An 18,504-nucleotide genomic window follows, 5' to 3' on the forward strand; every position below is an offset into this window, starting at 1 on the left:
TTTTCTGAAAATATGTTGATGTTCAACACACAGATGATATATTCATAATCAGTACCTTTTTCCATAAAGGTAGAGTGAACGAAGATGGAATCTCGACGTAATTTATAACGTCGTACACAACCTAGGGTATCCATCAAACAAATGGTTGGGGTTAATGTGACGTAGTAAAGTCATTTGAATATGTTGCATGAGAAAACATCTGCTTTTATTGAAAAGTGCAAGATCTATTTCCTGATCAATGAATGTCGATTTAACTGGTTGACTGCTAATCTATTCCTTTTGCGCATGTGAGAATCTCTGCGGAGAACCCCGTGGACCTGTAAGGCAATTTTCTGGGAATTGTGTCATTATTATGTGCATGATGTTATGACTACAAACCATTGTAATTGGGTTATTTACGGGATTTCTTCGTCATTTCAATAGCATTGCATCTATGGTATTGACTAATATCTGGGTTTCTACTATTGGTATGCTTTGCCAAGACAGATCCTGCCGCCAGTGTTTGTTTAAGATATAAACTGAACATTTTAGCAGATTGCTTAGTTCAAATTAAAAGTCTAATTTATTCAACATGAATGGCGGGGCGATTTCAAGGTAATATGTTTTGTCTGTTGCCTAAATGGTCTGCTGGAATAACATATTGAGAATGGAGTAGTATTTAAATAATCGAATCAAATATGAATAATATGGATATGATTTGAATATATACTTGTCAACAACAGCAAGTGTTTGTTTCATTACCTGTAGTCTGATCAGAAGGGACAGTTACCTAAATCTAATGAATTCTATGAATAGCAGGTAGGTAATTGCGATAGAGCTGTGACCATGATCATTACTGATAACTAAACATGGGTATTAATTATTGCATGATAAAACTAGGCTATAATCCAAGTTGTGGGTGGTAAATGGCTGTAGTATTGTGCCCACCGAAATGTTTTTGTTTTCTTCTTATGGATTGACTGATGTATTTTATAATTTTGCCAGCATTACATTTTCCTTTTAAAGTCTTGGACATTTCATAAGTAGGAAGCCGAAAGAGAAGAGAGAGTTGTCAAATTAGTTTTTAACTGTACGATAGAGATAAGGGTGGCCTTTTGGTTAGAGTGTTGGACTAGAACCCGAAAGGTTGCAAGATCAAAACCCCGAGCCGACAAGGTAAAAATATGTTGTTCTGCCCCTGAAAAGGGCAGCTAACCCATATTAAATGGGCACACACTCACAATTTTTTGGAAGTTTCTATTTTCTGAGTTTTAATTAAACACTTGAATTCTTTTGATACATTTTTTTACTGAAAACTTACTGGGAACCTGGGATACGACATGTATGAAATGTTTGACTGTTTTTCATTAATTAGTCTAATATAGAAAGAAACACTTATTTGAATGGTTTGTATGACCTCTGACCTCTGTCCTGCCTTTCCAGTGTGGTTTGATCATCCTCATTGGCAAGCCGTTTGGATAATGAATTTAAGGTCATTTGTAATACTGATTTGAAGGTAATTTTAATATTGATAATTATGATGAAGTTTACAGTTCTTAGCCATATTTGTGATTTGGACCAAAGGGAAGAAGGAGAGGGCGTTGTCTTTGACTAAGGGTAGGCTTCCTTAAGACTATTTTAGTATGACCGTATGGGTACAATTATGTTTCTTTATGGAGTTTATTAAGGGTAATAATTTTAAATCGATTTTGTTATTTGAACTGATTTTGTTTAATTTTTAACCAGTAGTAGTGTTTTTTTTTTTTACACGTTACTCACATTGGGAGTCATGTGTCAAAATGGGGGAGGTACTAGTCCTCTGAGGTTTTGGACTGAAGTTTTCACACCTTGAGTGATATGTGAAGGAGTGTATTGTTGTGATGTTTGTTCTGTTCTGTTTTGATACAAATCTCACCAGATTAGGTCTGCTGGATTGTTTGGATTTCTCACAATGGTTTATAGGTCTAACTTCTTGATCCTGTGGCTCTGCGGTGAAGTTGACAGTAGGATGGGGAGTATAAGCCAATTTTTAAAAATTATTTCAACATTGTCTTTGACATATGTTTAGACATTGGTATTAAGAATAATTGGTCAAATTAAAACATTTGGCATATGCTTGTCTGGATTTCCTGAATCAGAAATTAACTGAACTAAATTGTTGTTCTGATCTGTTCTCTCTATCTCTCTCTGTGTTACTACAGATGGTGTATTCATGCATAGCAGGGACAATTTGACCAAACGGTGTGGACCTAAAACCCCTCTAACTGGCTGAGGAAAAGCGACAAAAGTCATTCAATATGGCCTCCTTACCACTTCTACAGAGGGATCTGAGTCCGAACCGGTGTACAGCATCCAGTTGAAGTCATCAACTGCCTTTTCTCTCAGGAGTGCAACAGTCCACGTGGAGTGAGAATGGATACTGGTGCTAAATGGACAAGATATAATTGGTGGTAACGGTGGTGGTGGCCCAGGTGAAACATTGAAATTGGGACATCATGGGCCATCCACTTCAAACTGTGAAGCTATCTGATGAAGAAAATGAAGAAATGCCAGAAGATTGAGTGCCGTAGAAGGGAGGGGGTTGGTCAACTGTGCCTGTAATTTTTAGACTTCAGGAATCAGGTATCAGGTTGATTGTAGGGGTCTACACACTGCTAAAATTATAGTAATTTAGATTATCAATGCATTAGGATACTGATCTATATTATAATTGTGATAAGAAATAATTATAGGATAACTAGAATTATAGGATAATTATACTGTATGTTAATATAAATGTACATTCTGCCAATGTCAATGTGTGATAAGTTGAGGGTTTTAATTTTGGGTGATAAAACCAATGTATCACTGAGCAATGTCATTCTACATTTTGGTTGGATGATTCATTGGGTTTTGATTATGATTTGGGAACTAGATGATTTCCCTTACATATTCCTGACTACATCTTTGATGAAGACCACAATCTTGAGCACAAGGACCCAGATGTGGAGCCCACACTGTGTGTACAAGGTGTCTTTGTCACTGGTGTAGGAAGGTTTCTGAACGGGGTGGACATTTTAATCATGCTGACCCCTACCTTTGTGTATGGTGCCAGTGTGATGACTGTCCTATTTGCTGTAATGAAGCTTGTGTGTGATTTTTTTTTAAACACATTTTTTAAAATATATTTTCTGTTCCAAGTTGACTGTTTTTTGATAAGAAAGGTCTAACACTTAGCAACCCAAAGGGATGTTGTTTACCATGGATGAAATGTCAGGCACCAGAAATATGTATTTTGTTTGTTTCAATGTATGGTTAACAATAATTATGTGATGATTGTACCCTTAGATTTTTATAGAAGAAGCTTAGCTTTTTGAAACGGGAATGTGAGGGGAAAATTATGCTTTCACCTTATTTGTTTGAGATTAATAGTTAGAAATTATTAACTTAACTAATACTGTAGTAAGACATTTCTTTCCTACATTCTGAGTGAACTGAGAGGAGTTTTTTTAAGCTGGGGCTGGCAACTGATTACGTGATGGCTAGGTAAAAACCTACAGCTGGCATTCCATAGATAAGATGTGGTGGGTGTCACCGAGATAGAGGGAGCCTGGAGGAACAAAGGCCTCAGTATTCCTAATCTTCCTGGCATCTGGAAGGTGGCCCCAATCTATATGGGGGGTGGGTTGAACCAGCTATGACTGAGCAATCTTGGTATGAGGTATATAAGGAACAGCATGGTCTGTAAAGGATAGGCTCTCAGCCTAACAGTCAAGGCTGTTGGGTTGACGGTCTCATTGCAATATTTTATCAATATTAAATAAAGATGATTGTTTGTAGAAATGACCAAGTCTCTCTCAGTGTCACGTTCTGACCTTTATTTCCGTTGTTTTGTATTTATTTAGTATGGTCAGGGCGTGAGTTGGGTGGGCAGTCTATGTTTGTTTTTCTATGTTTTGGGGCATTTCTATGTTTTCGGCCTAGTATGGTTCTCAATCAGAGGCAGGTGTCATTAGTTGTCTCTGATTGAGAATCATACTTAGGTAGCCTGGGTTGCACTGTTTGTTTGTGGGTGATTGTCTATGTTGATGGCTTGTTTCAGCACAGGTCTCATTTTGTAGCTTCACGGTCGAATTTGGTTTATTGTTTTTGTTACTCGTTTGTATAGTGTTCAGTCTTTCTTTATTAAAGATTTTACCATGGACACTTACCACGCCGCATATTGGTCCTCTGATCCTTCTCGCCTCTCCTCTTCAGACGAAGAGGAGGACGGCCGTGACAGAATCACCCACCAACCAAGGACCAAGCGGCGTGGTAGAAAACAGCGACGACAGCAGCAGCAGCAGCAACAACAACAGCGGCCGGTATCACAGGACTCCTGGACATGGGAGGAGATACTGAACGGAGAGGGACCCTGGGCACAGGCTGGGGAATATCGCCGCCCCAAAGCAGAGCTGGAGGCAGCGAAAGCTGAGCGGCGGCGATATGAGGAGGCAGCACGGCAGTGCGACAGGTACGAGAGACAGCCCCAAATTTTTTTGGGGGGGGGGCACACGAGGGGTGGAGCTAGGCCAGGTAGCAGACCTGCGCTCACCCCTCGTGCTTATTATAAGCAGCGCGATACTGGGCAGGCACCGTGTTATGCGGTTAAGCGCACGGTGTCGCCAGTACGTGTCCATAGCCCGGTGCGCTATAGGACAGCCCCCCGAGAGTGTCATGCGAGTGCGGGCATCGAGCCAGGGCGTATGGTGCCTGCTCAGCGGGTCTGGTCGCCGGTACGCAGTTTTGGCCCAGGGTATCCTGCGCCGGCTCTGCGTGCTGTGTCTCCGGGGCGCTGGGAGGGTGCAGTGCGTCCTCTGCCCGCGCTCCGCTCGTACCGGGCGACTGTGGGAATGGAGCCGAAGGGAGAGGTGCGTGTAGTAAGCATTAGATCTCCCGTGCTTACCCACAGCCCGGTTCAACCTGTGCCTGCACTCTGGACGGTCCGGGCTAGAGTGGTTATCCAGCCTGGGGAAGTGGTGCCAAGGTTGCGCACCAGAGCTCCAGTGCTCCCCCACAGCCCGGTCTTTCAGGTGCCTCCTCTTAACCCCAAGCCTCCTGAAGGTCTTCCCAGCCTGGTGGTTCCTGTGGCAGCCCCACGCACCAGGCTGTCTCTCTGTCTCCTCCCTGCAGGTGGTCCTGTCTGTCCGGCGCTGCTGCCGGAGTCTCCCGCCTGTCCGGCGCCTCTGCCGGAGTCTCCCGCCTGTCCGGCGCCTCTGCCGGAGTCTCCCGCCTGTCCGGCGCCTCTGCCGGAGTCTCCCGCCTGTCCGGCGCCTCTGCCGGAGTCTCCCGCCTGTCCGGCGCCTCTGCCGGAGTCTCCCGCCTGTCCGGCGCCTCTGCCGGAGTCTCCCGCCTGTCCGGCGCCTCTGCCGGAGTCTCCCGCCTGTCCGGCGCCTCTGCCGGAGTCTCCCGCCTGTCCGGCGCCTCTGCCGGAGTCTCCCGCCTGTCCGGCGCCTCTGCCGGAGTCTCCCGCCTGTCCGGCGCCTCTGCCGGAGTCTCCCGCCTGTCCGGCGCCTCTGCCGGAGTCTCCCGCCTGTCCGGCGCCTCTGCCGGAGCCTCCCGCCTGTCCGGCGCCTCTGCCGGAGCCTCCCGCCTGTCCGGCGCCTCTGCCGGAGCCTCCCGCCTGTCCGGCGCCTCTGCCGGAGCCTCCCGCCTGTCCGGCGCCTCTGCCGGAGCCTCCCGCCTGTCCGGCGCCTCTGCCGGAGCCTCCCGCCTGTCCGGCGCCTCTGCCGGAGCCTCCCGCCTGTCCGGCGCCTCTGCCGGAGCCTCCCGCCTGTCCGGCGCCGCTGCCGGAGCCTCCCGCCTGTCCGGCGCCGCTGCCGGAGCCTCCCGCCTGTCCGGCGCCGCTGCCGGAGCCCCTCTGCCCAGAGCAGCTGTCTCTCTGTCCCGAGCAGCTGTCTCTCTGTCCCGAGCAGCTGTCTCTCTGTCCCGAGCAGCTGTCTCTCTGTCCCGAGCAGCTGTCTCTCTGTCCCGAGCAGCTGTCTCTCTGTCCCGAGCAGCTGTCCCTCTGTCCCGAGCAGCTGTCCCTCTGTCCCGAGCTGCCCCTCTGTCCAGTGGGGTCATTGAGAGGGGTGGTCATGCTGAGAGAGCCACGGAGGCGGACAATAAGGCGGACTAAGACAATGATGAGATGGGGTCCGCGTCCCGCGCCAGAGCCGCCACCGCGGACAGACGCCCACCCAGACCCTCCCCTATAGGTCAAGGTTTTGCGGCCGGAGTCCGCACCTTTGGGGGGGGGTACTGTCACGTTCTGACCTTTATTTCCGTTGTTTTGTATTTATTTAGTATGGTCAGGGCGTGAGTTGGGTGGGCAGTCTATGTTTGTTTTTCTATGTTTTGGGGCATTTCTATGTTTTCGGCCTAGTATGGTTCTCAATCAGAGGCAGGTGTCATTAGTTGTCTCTGATTGAGAATCATACTTAGGTAGCCTGGGTTGCACTGTTTGTTTGTGGGTGATTGTCTATGTTGATGGCTTGTTTCAGCACAGGTCTCATTTTGTAGCTTCACGGTCGAATTTGGTTTATTGTTTTTGTTACTCGTTTGTATAGTGTTCAGTCTTTCTTTATTAAAGATTTTACCATGGACACTTACCACGCCGCATATTGGTCCTCTGATCCTTCTCGCCTCTCCTCTTCAGACGAAGAGGAGGACGGCCGTGACACTCAGTATTGAATTTCCACGACAAAACTCTCTTGATAAATAGTGTGGTCTACAACTTATCATGAGATACTCTACCTCAGGCAAGCAAAACCCTGAGACTTCATTAATATTATATTTTGCGCACCAGCTGTTATTGACAAATAGACCCCTTGTCTTACCGGAGGCAGCTGTTCTATCCTGCCGATATACGGACAACCCGGCCAGCTGTATGTTATGTCTGTATCAGGTTTGAAGGTAAGACCCAGGTGCAGACAATGTCGAAGTAACTCAAGTTTATTACCCTCTCTTGGGTAGGGGGCAGTATTTTCACGTCCGGATGAAAAGCGTGCCCAACATAAACTGCCTGTTACTCAGGATATGCATAGAAATAGAAAACACTCTAAAGTTTCTAAAACTGTTAAAATAATGTCTGTGAGTATAACATAACTGATATGGCAGGCAAAACTGTCTGTAGTGACACCTCTAGTATTGAGATGCAGTGCCTTAGATGCTGTGCCACTCGGGAGCCACAGTTGACAGTGCATGTCAGAGCAAAAACCAAGCCATGAGGTCGAAGGAATTGTCCGTAGAGCTCCGAGACAGGTTTGTGTCGAGGCACAGATCTGGGCAAGGGTACCAAAAAATGTCTGCAGCATTGATGGTCCCCAAGAACACAGTGGCCTCCATCATTCTTAAATGGAAGAAGTTTGGAACCACCAAGACATCCTAGAGCTGGCTGCCTGGCCAAACTGAGCAATCAGGGGAGAGGAACCTTGATCAGGGAGGTGACCAAGAACCCAATGGTCACTCTGACAGTTCCTCTGTGGAGATGGGATAACCTTCCAGAAGGACAACCATCTCTGCAGCACTCCACTCAGTGACAGCACATGACAGCCAGCTTGGAGTTTGCCAAAAGGCACCTAAAGGACTCTCCAACTATGAGAAACAAGATTCTCTGGTCTGATGAAACCAATGTTGAACTTTTTGGCCTGACTGCCAAGCGTCACATTTGGAGGAAACCTGGCACCATCCCTACAGTGAAGCATGGTGGTGGCAGCATCATGCTGTAGGGATGTTTTTCAGTGGCAGGGACTGGGAGACATGTCAGGATTAACTTCTCAAGGTATAGGGGGCAGCATTTTCACTTTTGGATAAATAGCGTGCCCAATTTCAACTTCCTGCTACTCATGCCAAGAATATAAGATATGCATATTATTAGTATATTTGGATAGAAAACACTCTGAAGTTTCTAAAACTGTTTGAATCATGTCTGTGAGTATAACAGAACTTATGTAGCAGGCAAAACCCCAAGGACTAACCATTCAGAATTATTTATTTTTGAGGCCGCTGTCTGTTCAATGGGTTCTCATGGGTATTTCAATGGGTTCTCATCGATATTTCTTAGGCACTTGTTTGCAGTTCCTACCGCTTCCACAGGATGTCACCAGTCTTTGGAATTTGGTTGAGGTTATTCCTTTGTGCAATGAAGAAGTACGGCCATCCTGGAAAAGGGTAACGCTATTGAGAGTTGGCCAAGACTTGAAAAGTAGCTTTAGTTTCCTCTCGTCCTCTATTGAAAACAGATGGACTCGTCATCAATTTGATCGTTTATTAACGTTTAAAAATACCTAAAGTTGTATTACAAAAGTATTTTGAAATGTTTTGGCAAAGTTTACAGGTAACTTTTGAGATATTTTGTAGTGACTGCGCAAATTGGAAGCTGTTTTTTTCTGGATCAAACGCGCCAAATAAATTGACATTTTGGATATATTATGTTATGTTATATTATGTGTAGCTCTTGCAGGGTTGAAATATGCTACTCTCTTTGTTTACTGCTGTGCTATCATCAGATAATAGCCTTTTTGAAATCTGACATGTTGGCTGGATTCACAGCGAGTTTAGCTGTAATTTGCTATCATGCATGTGTGATTTAATGAAAGTTTGAATTTTATATTATTTTATTTGAATCTGGCGCTCTGTATTTCCCCTGGCAATTGGCCAAAGGGGACATTTGCGCCCTCTATCCCAGAGAGGTTAAGGGAAAGATGAATGGAGCAAAGTACAGAGAGATCCTTGATGAAAACCTGCTCCAGAGTGTTCAGGACCTCAGACTGGGGCGAAGGTTCACCCTTCAACAGGACAACGACCCTAAGAACACAGCCAAGACAACGCAGGAGTGGCTTCAGGAAAATTCTCTGAATTTCCTTGAAAATAGCTGTGCAGTGACACTCCCCATCCAACCTGACAGAGCCTGAGAGGATATGCAGAGAAATACGAGGAAACTCCACAAATACAGATGTGCCGAGCTTGTAGCGTCATACCCAAAATGACTTGAGACTGTAATCGCTGCCAAAGGTGCTTCAACAAAGTACTGAGTAAAACGTCTCTATACTTATGTGAATGGGATATTTCAGGTTTTTTTGTACCTTTTCAACGTTTCAAAAAACTGTTTTTGCTTTGTCATCATGGGGTATTGTGTGTGTATATTGATGAGGGAAAAAAAATATTTTATCAATTTTAGAATAAGGCTGTAACGTAACAAAATGTGGAAAAAGTGAATGGTTCTGAATATTTTCTGAAACTGCTGTATATGTTTAGACAGAGTAAGAGTGCAGTAGTCCATTGACAGGTCTAAGATCAGTTCAGAACCACCTCTTCTGATCCTGGACATTGACAGCGCTATAAACACAGTAACAGTGAGGTCAAATGACAGGTCTGAGATCAGCTTAGGGCCTCACCTCTTCTGCTCGTGCAGCAGGGAGAACAGGGAGCCCCCGGAGACATATTGGGTGGCTATGGCGAACTGGCTGGGGTCATCCAGACATGCCCCCACAAACTGGATGACACAGGGGTGGTTGAGACGACACAGGATGGACACCTCCCTGCAGAACATGTCCACGTCTGACTTGGAGCAGTACGTGTTGGCCCGATACCTATAGAGAGGAGAATTAAAAGTTAGTTCATATTTATTTAATTTGTGTCTTAGCATTTTATTTAATATTTTAGTAGTTTGTTTTTAAGTAGTTTGTATTTTAGCATTTTATGTTGTATTTTAGTTGTTCGTATTTTCATTCGTTTTGCGAGCCAAGAACAGTGCTAACCAATGTAAGTGATTTTAACCCTTAGGCCTACCTACCTTTTGATGGCAACGACCTTGTTCTTACACTTGCCTCTATAGACCTTTCCAAATGAGCCTGTGGGTAGAAAATATATTCTACTATTCAATATAGTCTGTATGTGCATAAACCATGTTGTCAAGGAAAACAGTATAGTGTTGAATCTGTCCGTAATACCTGAACCAATGATCTCATTGAACTCCAGGTCAGAGAGCTGCAGTTGGAAGCTTGAGTGGAGGCTGGCCCGGAGGAGAAGAACATCTGCCTTTTCTAAAGAGAGATAATAAAATGTTCAAGGTCATTTGAATCTCATTTTGAATCAAGTGATCAATGATCAAGAAATTTGGCAAAAACAAACAGACATCAGGTAGGCTAAACTAGGAAAATATATAATTGACCATCAGTCAGTCAACAGATTATCATTAGCCTGGTGTTTACTATATTGATTACCAGATCATAATTAAAAGACACACGGAGTCTAGAGCTGTCCCCGACTAAACCTTTGTCGAACATGAGTTGTCTGTTCATTTGACCAGTCGATTGGTTGAAATTGTTTAAAACTTGTATTTTTCCATACATTGACCCATTCTATGTGTTTAAGTCAAATCAATTATATTCACTGAGCTTGTCTGATACTTTAAGCACACTGTTTGATTAAATAATTAAGACACACAAATTACTAGAGGGAGTCCGGTCAGCAGTTGATTTGATTGTGCCGGGCCTGGCTCAGACTTGCTGCGCTGTGTTAAAAAAAAAAGACAGCGAGTGACAGCATGACGAGCACCCGTTGTCTCTAGCTCCTCCCTGCTGCAGCGACCACCACAGAACATCAAAGTGTTTAACACGTTGTCTGTGTTGCTGAAGCTGCAAGATGCACTGCATTCGGAAAGTATTCAGACCCCTTCCCTTTTTTTCACATTTTTGTGATGTTACAGCCTTATTCTAAAATTGATTAAATCTACACATAATACCCCATAACGACAAAGCGAAAACTGTTTTTATTTTATTTTAGCAAATGTATATACAAATAATAAAACAAAATACCTTATTTATATAAATATTCAGACCCTTTGCTATGAGAATCGAATTTGTGTTTCCAATGATCATCCTTGAGATGTTTCTACAACTTGAGTGGAGTCCACCTGTGGTCAATTCAATTGATTGGACTTGATTTGGAAAGGCACACACTTGTCTATATAAGGTCCCACATTTGACAGTGCATGTCAGAGAAAAAACAAAGCCATGAGGTCGAAGGAATAGTCCGTAGAGCTCCGAGACAGCATTGTGTTGAGGCACAGATCTGGGGAAGGGTACCAAAACATTTCTGCAGCATTGAAGGTCCCCAAGAACACAGGGGTCTCGATCATTCTTAAATAGAAGAAGTTTAGAACCACAAAGACTCTTTCTAGCGCTGGCCGCCCGGCCAAACTGAGCAATCAGGGGAGAAGGGCCTTGGTCAGGGAGGTGACCAAGAACCAGTTGGTCACTCTGACAGAGCTCCAGAATTCCTCTGTGGAGATGCGAGAACCTTCCAAAAGAACAACCTCCTCTGCAGCACTCCACCAATCAGGCCTTTATGGCAGTGGCCAGACGGAAGCCACTCCTCAGTAATAGGGACATGAAAGCCAGGTTGGAGTTTGCCAAAAGGCACCTAAAGACTCTCAGACCATGAGAAAAAAGATTGGCCTGAATGCCAAGCGTCACGTCTGGACTAAACCTGGCACCATCCCTACGGTGAAGCATAGTGGTGACAGCATCATGCTGTAGGGATGTTTTTCAGCGGCAGGGACTGGGAGACTAGTCAGGATCGAGGGAAAGATGAACGTAGCAAAGTACAGAGAGATCCTTGATGAAAACCTGCTCCAGAGCACTCAGGACCTCAGACTGGGGGCGAAGGTTTACCTTCCAACAGGACAACGAAACTAAGCACAGGAGTGGCTTCGGGACAAGTCCCTGAATGTCCTTGAGTGGCCCAGCCAGAGCCCTTACTTAAACCCGATCGAACATCTCTTGAGAGACCTGAAAATAGCTGTGCAGTGACGCTCCCCATCCAACCTGACAGAGTTTGAGAGGATCTGCAGAGAAGAATGGGAGAAACTCTCCACATACAGGTGTACCAAGTTTATAGCATCATACCCAAGAAGACTCGAGGCTGTAATCAATGCCAAAGGTGCTTCAACAAAGTACTGAGTAAAGGGTCTGAATAGTTATGTAAATGTGATGTTTCAGTTTTGTATTTGTACTACATTTGCACAAAATTCAAAATAAATGTTTTTGCTTTGTCATTATGGGATATTGTGTGTTGATTGATGAAGGGAAAATAAATGATTTAATCCATATTAGAATGAGGCTGTGACGTAACAAAATTTGGAAATTGTCAAGGGGAATACTTTCCGAATGCACTGTAATTACACAATTTCTGACTGAAAAGTTCTGTTACCAAAATCCCTGATTTGTTTAGGAAAAACAGTCCCTATTCCCTAAACCTCTTAACGTGACACATGTATGCATCGCATGTACGTGACCAAAGACCTATTCTCACGGGACTAGTATTATTAGAGAACATTGGTTATCTAATTATTACTTCAGAATGTCCGTTATTCCAGAGTACGAATCGGACAGGATTAATTTTTTCCCCTGTAATTTTAAAATATATTTTCTATAAATTGACAGTTTTGACGGAAGCCTGGAGGTTTCTATTCTAGGCATGAAGATACAACATGTCCAGGTGATAGGGCCACACCTACAACTTGAGCTTGGTTCCCAAGTTTCTTAACTGTACCAAACCATCTTTGGTATAGTGTCGCTGTAATATTTGAATTGAGAAAGTGTGATCATAATGATTCGGATATTTTAGCAATCTGCAGTACTTGCTAAATGCCCCCAGATGTGAGCTAAACAGTAAAAAAAATTAAGGGTTTAGATGAGAAAGTGAATTTATAATTTCAAACATTTAGGTCAGTTGTATGCTGCTTTGTGATCTATTAAAAGCAAGAGTTGCATTAAATAGGCACAATATTTTGTTTTAATGATGCATTTGGCAATATTCAATTAATACGCACAAAACATATAAACAAAAACATTCACTGTGATAGTTGATGTAGGCCATTAATATATCGTTTATATGTAGCACTTAGTTAAATTTTATCCAATCAGTTATTGTGATCTTTTCCAAACCAAGAGCAACACCTGTCAAACTCAGATATTTTTTTCAAAACACAGGGATGTCGATTCACACGGGACTAGTATTATCAGAAGACCTTGGAGTTCACCAATAAACAGAAGGTTAATCTGGTTGGAATTGTTTCTCTCCTGCCATGTAAAAATTAATGACATGGCAGATTAGGACGGGACTAAAATTACAGATGTGGTGTTTTGTACTCATGCACATAATTGTGTTTATCCGACCTCCCCTAGTAAAACGAATTCCGTCGGAATAGGACACAATAGGGCCTGACCTATAGCATATCATAATCGCAACAATAAATTGGTTATTACAAACTCTGAACACATGTGACAGCAAAATGGATGCAGAGTAAGTGAGAAATAAACTCGAAACGGGGGAATGTTTGTTTACTGGTTGCTCAGGAGGTAAAGGGGAAGTCGGATGTGTGGAATAAATGTGACTAGTTGTGGAAAATCCTGGAGATCAAGAAAAAGAAGGTGAGGAGCAAGCGCTGCGTGTATATTATGTCTCTGCCAAACAGGTGCTGAATAGAATACAATATAATTTCCCTGAGCGTTTGGAACAATGTAAACACTCAATAAATTATAAGTGTGCCAGAGAGTCTGTTGTAATGTTTTCTTTGTTAATTATTTATTACAGCAAAGACTAAAAACAGTGGCATTCATTAGTGAATGCAATTTCCGAATTGGAACGTTTTATTTATTGTTTAAGTTAATTAATTACGGCTGGCTTAATTTTATATGAAATTCTTGATTGCATTTCAAATCATGAATGACTCGTATGCTGTGTGATGACATGAACAAATTAATGATTGATTGATACAGTAGCCTATTTAAGAATTAAAATATAGGCCTAAGTAAGTTACGGTATTTAGACTAAACAGGATGCGGTTTTAGGCTTACAGCTCAATGGTAGTTATCTTCTTATGGCTGGGGGCAGTATTGAGTAGCTTGGATGAATAAGGTGGCCAGAGTAAACTGTCTGCTACTCAGGCCCAGTTGCTAATATATGCATATTATTAGTAGATTTGGATAGAAAACACTCTGACGTTTCTAAAACTGTTTGAATGATGTCTGTGAGTATAACATAACTCATATGGTAGGCAGAAACCTGAGAACAAATCCAACCAGGAAGTGGGAAATCTGAGGTTTGTAGTTTTTCAAGTCATTGCCTATTGAATATATAAAATCACATTTTATTTGTCACATACACATGGTTAGCAGATGTTAATGCGAGTGTAGCGAAATGCTTGTGAATATACAGTGTCTATGGGGTCATATTGCACTTCCTAAGGCTTCCACTAGATGTCAACAGTCTTTAGAACCTTGTTTGAGGCTTCTACTGTGAAGGAGGGGGGAATGAGAGCTGATTGAGTCAGGTGTCTGGCAGAGTGCCATGAGCTCATTCAGGCGCACTCCCGTGAGAGGTAGCTGCGTTCTATCGCATTTCTACAGACAAAGGAATTCTCCGGTTGAAACATTATTGAAGATTTATGTCAAAAACATCCTACAGATTGATTCTATACATCGTTTGACATTTTTCTACAAACTGTAATGGAATTTTTTTACTTTTCGTCTGGCCTGCGCGTTGTGAATTTGGATTTGTGAACTCAAGGCGCGAACAAAAAGGAGGTATTTGGACATAAATGGACTTTATCGAACAAATCAAACATTTATTGTGAAACTGGGATTCCTGGGAGTGCATTCTGATGAGTATCATCAAAGGTAGGTGAATATTTATAATGCTATTTCTGACTTCTGTTGACTCCACAACATGCTGGATATCTGTATGGCTTGTTTTTGTGTCCGAGCGCCGTACTCAGATTATTGCATGGTGTGCTTTTTCGGTAAAGCTTTTTGAAATCTGACACAGCGGTTACATTAAGGAGAAGTTTATCTAAAGTTCCTTGCATAACACTTGTATTTTCATCAACATTTATGATGAGTATTTCTGTAAATTGATGTGGCTCTCTGCAAAATCACAGAATGTTTTGGAAGCAAAAACATTACTGAACGTAATGCGCCAATCTAAACTGAAATTTTTGGATATAAATATAAACTTTATCAAACAAAACATACATGTATTGTGTAACATGAAGTCCTGTGAGTGTCATCTGATGAAGATCATCAATGGTTAGTGATGCATTTGATCTCTATTTCTGCTTTTTGTGACTTCTCTCTTTGGCTGGAAAAATGGCTGTGTTTTTCTGTGACTAGGTACTGACTTAACATAATCGTTTGGTGTGCTTTCGTCGTAAAGCCTTTTTGAAATCGGACACTGTGGTAGGATCTTTAAAATGGTGTATAATACTTGTATGTTTGAGGAATTTTAATGAGATTTCTGTTGTTTTCTATTTGGCGCCCTGCACTTTTACTGGCTATTGTCACATCGATCCCGTTAGCGGGATCTAAGCCATAAGAAGTTTTAAACAAGGCTGCTATACAGTACTAAGCCTACTAATGATAATGACATTACTTATTATTCTAATAATGATTATAATAATAATAACATTAAGAAGGAGATCAAGAAAAAGGAGCATTATTATCGTTATAAATATTATTTTTCTGACAATTTTGAACAGCTTAAAAAACATGAAATAATTATAATTAATACTAGAGAGGCTGTTCTAATGGGAAAAAGTGTAAAGCCTTTATCACAGTAAAGCAAAGATTAAAAACAAATGAATTTGCGGAATTGTTTAGTTCTGGTTAACTTTGCACATAGCAACGTAGTCTAGAAAAAGGCAGAAATTCAACAGCGCACTGATGTGTTTCTGAACCGCGGACAGCGATCACTATCCAATGCGGGAGAAAGCGCATTTGTTATAAAATAATATAATTTTTCTTAGTGTTGAGTCATTGTTCTTATGTAATATAACCATATAGAATTCCAGCAGCACTTGACAGAGTGATGGACTGTGCCATCCCCATGGCCTCCACAATGGATCAGTCCACTCAGACAGGCGCCAATCAGACAGGTGTCTTGTACACAATATTATTATTATTTATTTTTTGCTAACCCCATTTAGTCTACTAAAAAAATCTTGGTCGACCGACAGCCTATCCACCAAACAATCGACCAGTCGACTAAATAGGGTCAGCCCTACCTGAGTCACATAGCAACAGTAACCAGTGAGCTTTTTTCTCTCTTTTTGTTGTTGTTATTTTATTTATTTTTTACATTGGCCTGTTGTTTGCTATTGTCGATTACCATATAATCACATATAGGAGACAAACTCTAATATGTCCCATAGCAACAGTAACCAGTGAGCATGTCACTGTCAGCTGACAGTGATGTGAAGTGTTGCTTGGATGATGCAGGATACAGCGTGTCATGTGCTTCACTTTACTCCAGTACCTTTGGTCATGCTTTTGATCTTGCCCAGGGGGGACGGCACAGACACGTAGGACCCATCTGAAAGAGTCGTGACAAGATAAACAGGATGAAGAAAATAGCCCATGTTTCTGCTCAATCTTTATTCTTTATTTTTTAGATTATCACATTACATTGTACATTGTTGTATATATTCAGCCATCTTGGTGTATTCTATCATCTTGGTGTATTCTATCATCTTGGTCAGGTGTTATCTTGCACTTTGAACATTACACATGTTCATTAATAGTCAACATTCTCTCCTTTGTAGACCTATTATTTATTCATTTTTTGAAAATAACATTCACTTGTGTTGTATTCTATCATCTTGGTGAGGTGTTATCTTTGAACATTACTAATGTTTATAGTCAACATCATCTCCTTTGTTGGCCTCTCCTAAAGATACATAGCATTTGATGTACATTATATAGCATAGCAAAGACATACAGTATAGCATCGAAAAGAGAATATTAGTTCTCTCAATTGTCATAATTCCTTACATCCTCTCTCCTTGGCTCCTTAAAATGTATTGGAGAAGAATATCAGAGGTTCCTCCCCTCTGACCTTTTCCTCCAATGCATTTTGAGAAGGCGGTAAGTGTAGAGAACATGAGGAATCAAGCAAATACAATTCAGATTCACCCTATGAGATGGCCCTAGATGTTAGGGCCTTGAAGTCAAAGTGCACCAGCGATCCCCTCCTCTCCCACTCACCTCCGCCAGGCTGAGAGTACTCGTTACATGGGGAGTCATCCAGGGGACGCTTGTAGTGTTTGAGCAGAGTGACGATGGTATCATGACCTGGGGTAGGGACACCGGGACAGGGTCACAGATACAGGGATATACAGAAAGGGTTGTTACGGTGGCATTCACTATAAACAAACCCATTATTACCGCATTATACCCATCTACCAAAGTCACCATTAGTAGTGCTACTACTGCAGTGTCTACTACTACTACTACCACATGTATGACTACTACTAATGTATGTATGATTACTACTACTACTAACATGTATGTTTACTACTACTACTACTACTACTACTACTACTACTACTACTACTACTACTACTACATGTATGATTACTACTACTACTACATGTATGATTACTACAACTACTACTACTACTACATGTATGACTACTACATGTATGACTACTACTACTACATGTATGACTACTACTACTACATGTATGACTACTACTACTACTACTACATGTATGACTACTACTACTACTACTACATGTATGACTACTACTACTACTACTACTACTACTACTACTACCACATGTATGACTACTACTACTACATGTATGATTACTACTACTACATGTATGACTACTACTACTACTACATGTATGACTACTACTACTACTACTACTACTACTACTACTACTACTACTACTACTACATGCATGACTACTACTACTACATGCATGACTACTACTACTACATGTATGACTACTACTACTACATATATGACTACTACTACTACTACTACTACTACTACTACTACTACATGTATGACTACTACTACTACATGTATGACTACTACTACTACTACTACTACATGTATGACTACTACTACTACTACTACTACTACTACTACTACTACGTGTATGATTACTACTACTACATGTATGACTACTACTACTTCTACTACTACATGTATGATTACTACTACTAAATGTATGACTACTACTACTACATGTATGACTACTACTACTACTACTACTACATGTATGATTACTACTACCACATGTATGACTACTACTACATGTATGACTTCTACTACTACATGTATGATTACTACTACTACATGTGTGATTACTACTACTACATGTATGACTACTACTACTTCTACTACTACATGTATGATTACTACTACTACATGTATGACTACTACTACTACATGTATGACTACTACTACTTCTACTACTACATGTATGATTACTACTACTACATGTATGACTACTACTACTACTACATGTATGACTACTACTACATGTATGACTACTACTACTACATGTATGACTACTACTACTACATGTATGAATACTACTACTACATGTATGACTACTACTACTACATGTATGACTACTACTACATGTATGACTACTACTACTACTACTACTACTACTACTACTACTACTACATGTATGACTACTACTACTACTACTACTACTACTACTAC

General features: G+C 41.9%; 1 protein-coding gene across 1 annotated transcript in view; it reads right to left on the reverse strand.

Annotated features, from left to right (window-relative positions):
- Window positions 1–9,357: 9,357 nt before the first annotated feature.
- The window catches only part of LOC118957515 (serine/threonine-protein kinase TNNI3K), a 37,009-nt gene continuing 27,862 nt past the window's right edge, over window positions 9,358–18,504 (reverse strand). Inside the window, exons 12-16 of the mRNA XM_036974310.1 lie at window positions 17,025–17,111; window positions 16,297–16,353; window positions 9,930–10,022; window positions 9,773–9,830; window positions 9,358–9,569 (exon numbers count right to left, since the gene is read on the reverse strand). Coding sequence (XP_036830205.1) covers window positions 9,371–9,569; window positions 9,773–9,830; window positions 9,930–10,022; window positions 16,297–16,353; window positions 17,025–17,111 — 494 coding nt within the window. The 3' untranslated portion in view covers window positions 9,358–9,370. The remainder of the gene's footprint in view (window positions 9,570–9,772; window positions 9,831–9,929; window positions 10,023–16,296; window positions 16,354–17,024; window positions 17,112–18,504) is intronic.

Source organism: Oncorhynchus mykiss, unplaced genomic scaffold (genome assembly GCF_013265735.2).
Source record: "Oncorhynchus mykiss isolate Arlee unplaced genomic scaffold, USDA_OmykA_1.1 un_scaffold_453, whole genome shotgun sequence".
In the NCBI taxonomy this organism is placed as follows: domain Eukaryota; kingdom Metazoa; phylum Chordata; class Actinopteri; order Salmoniformes; family Salmonidae; genus Oncorhynchus; species Oncorhynchus mykiss.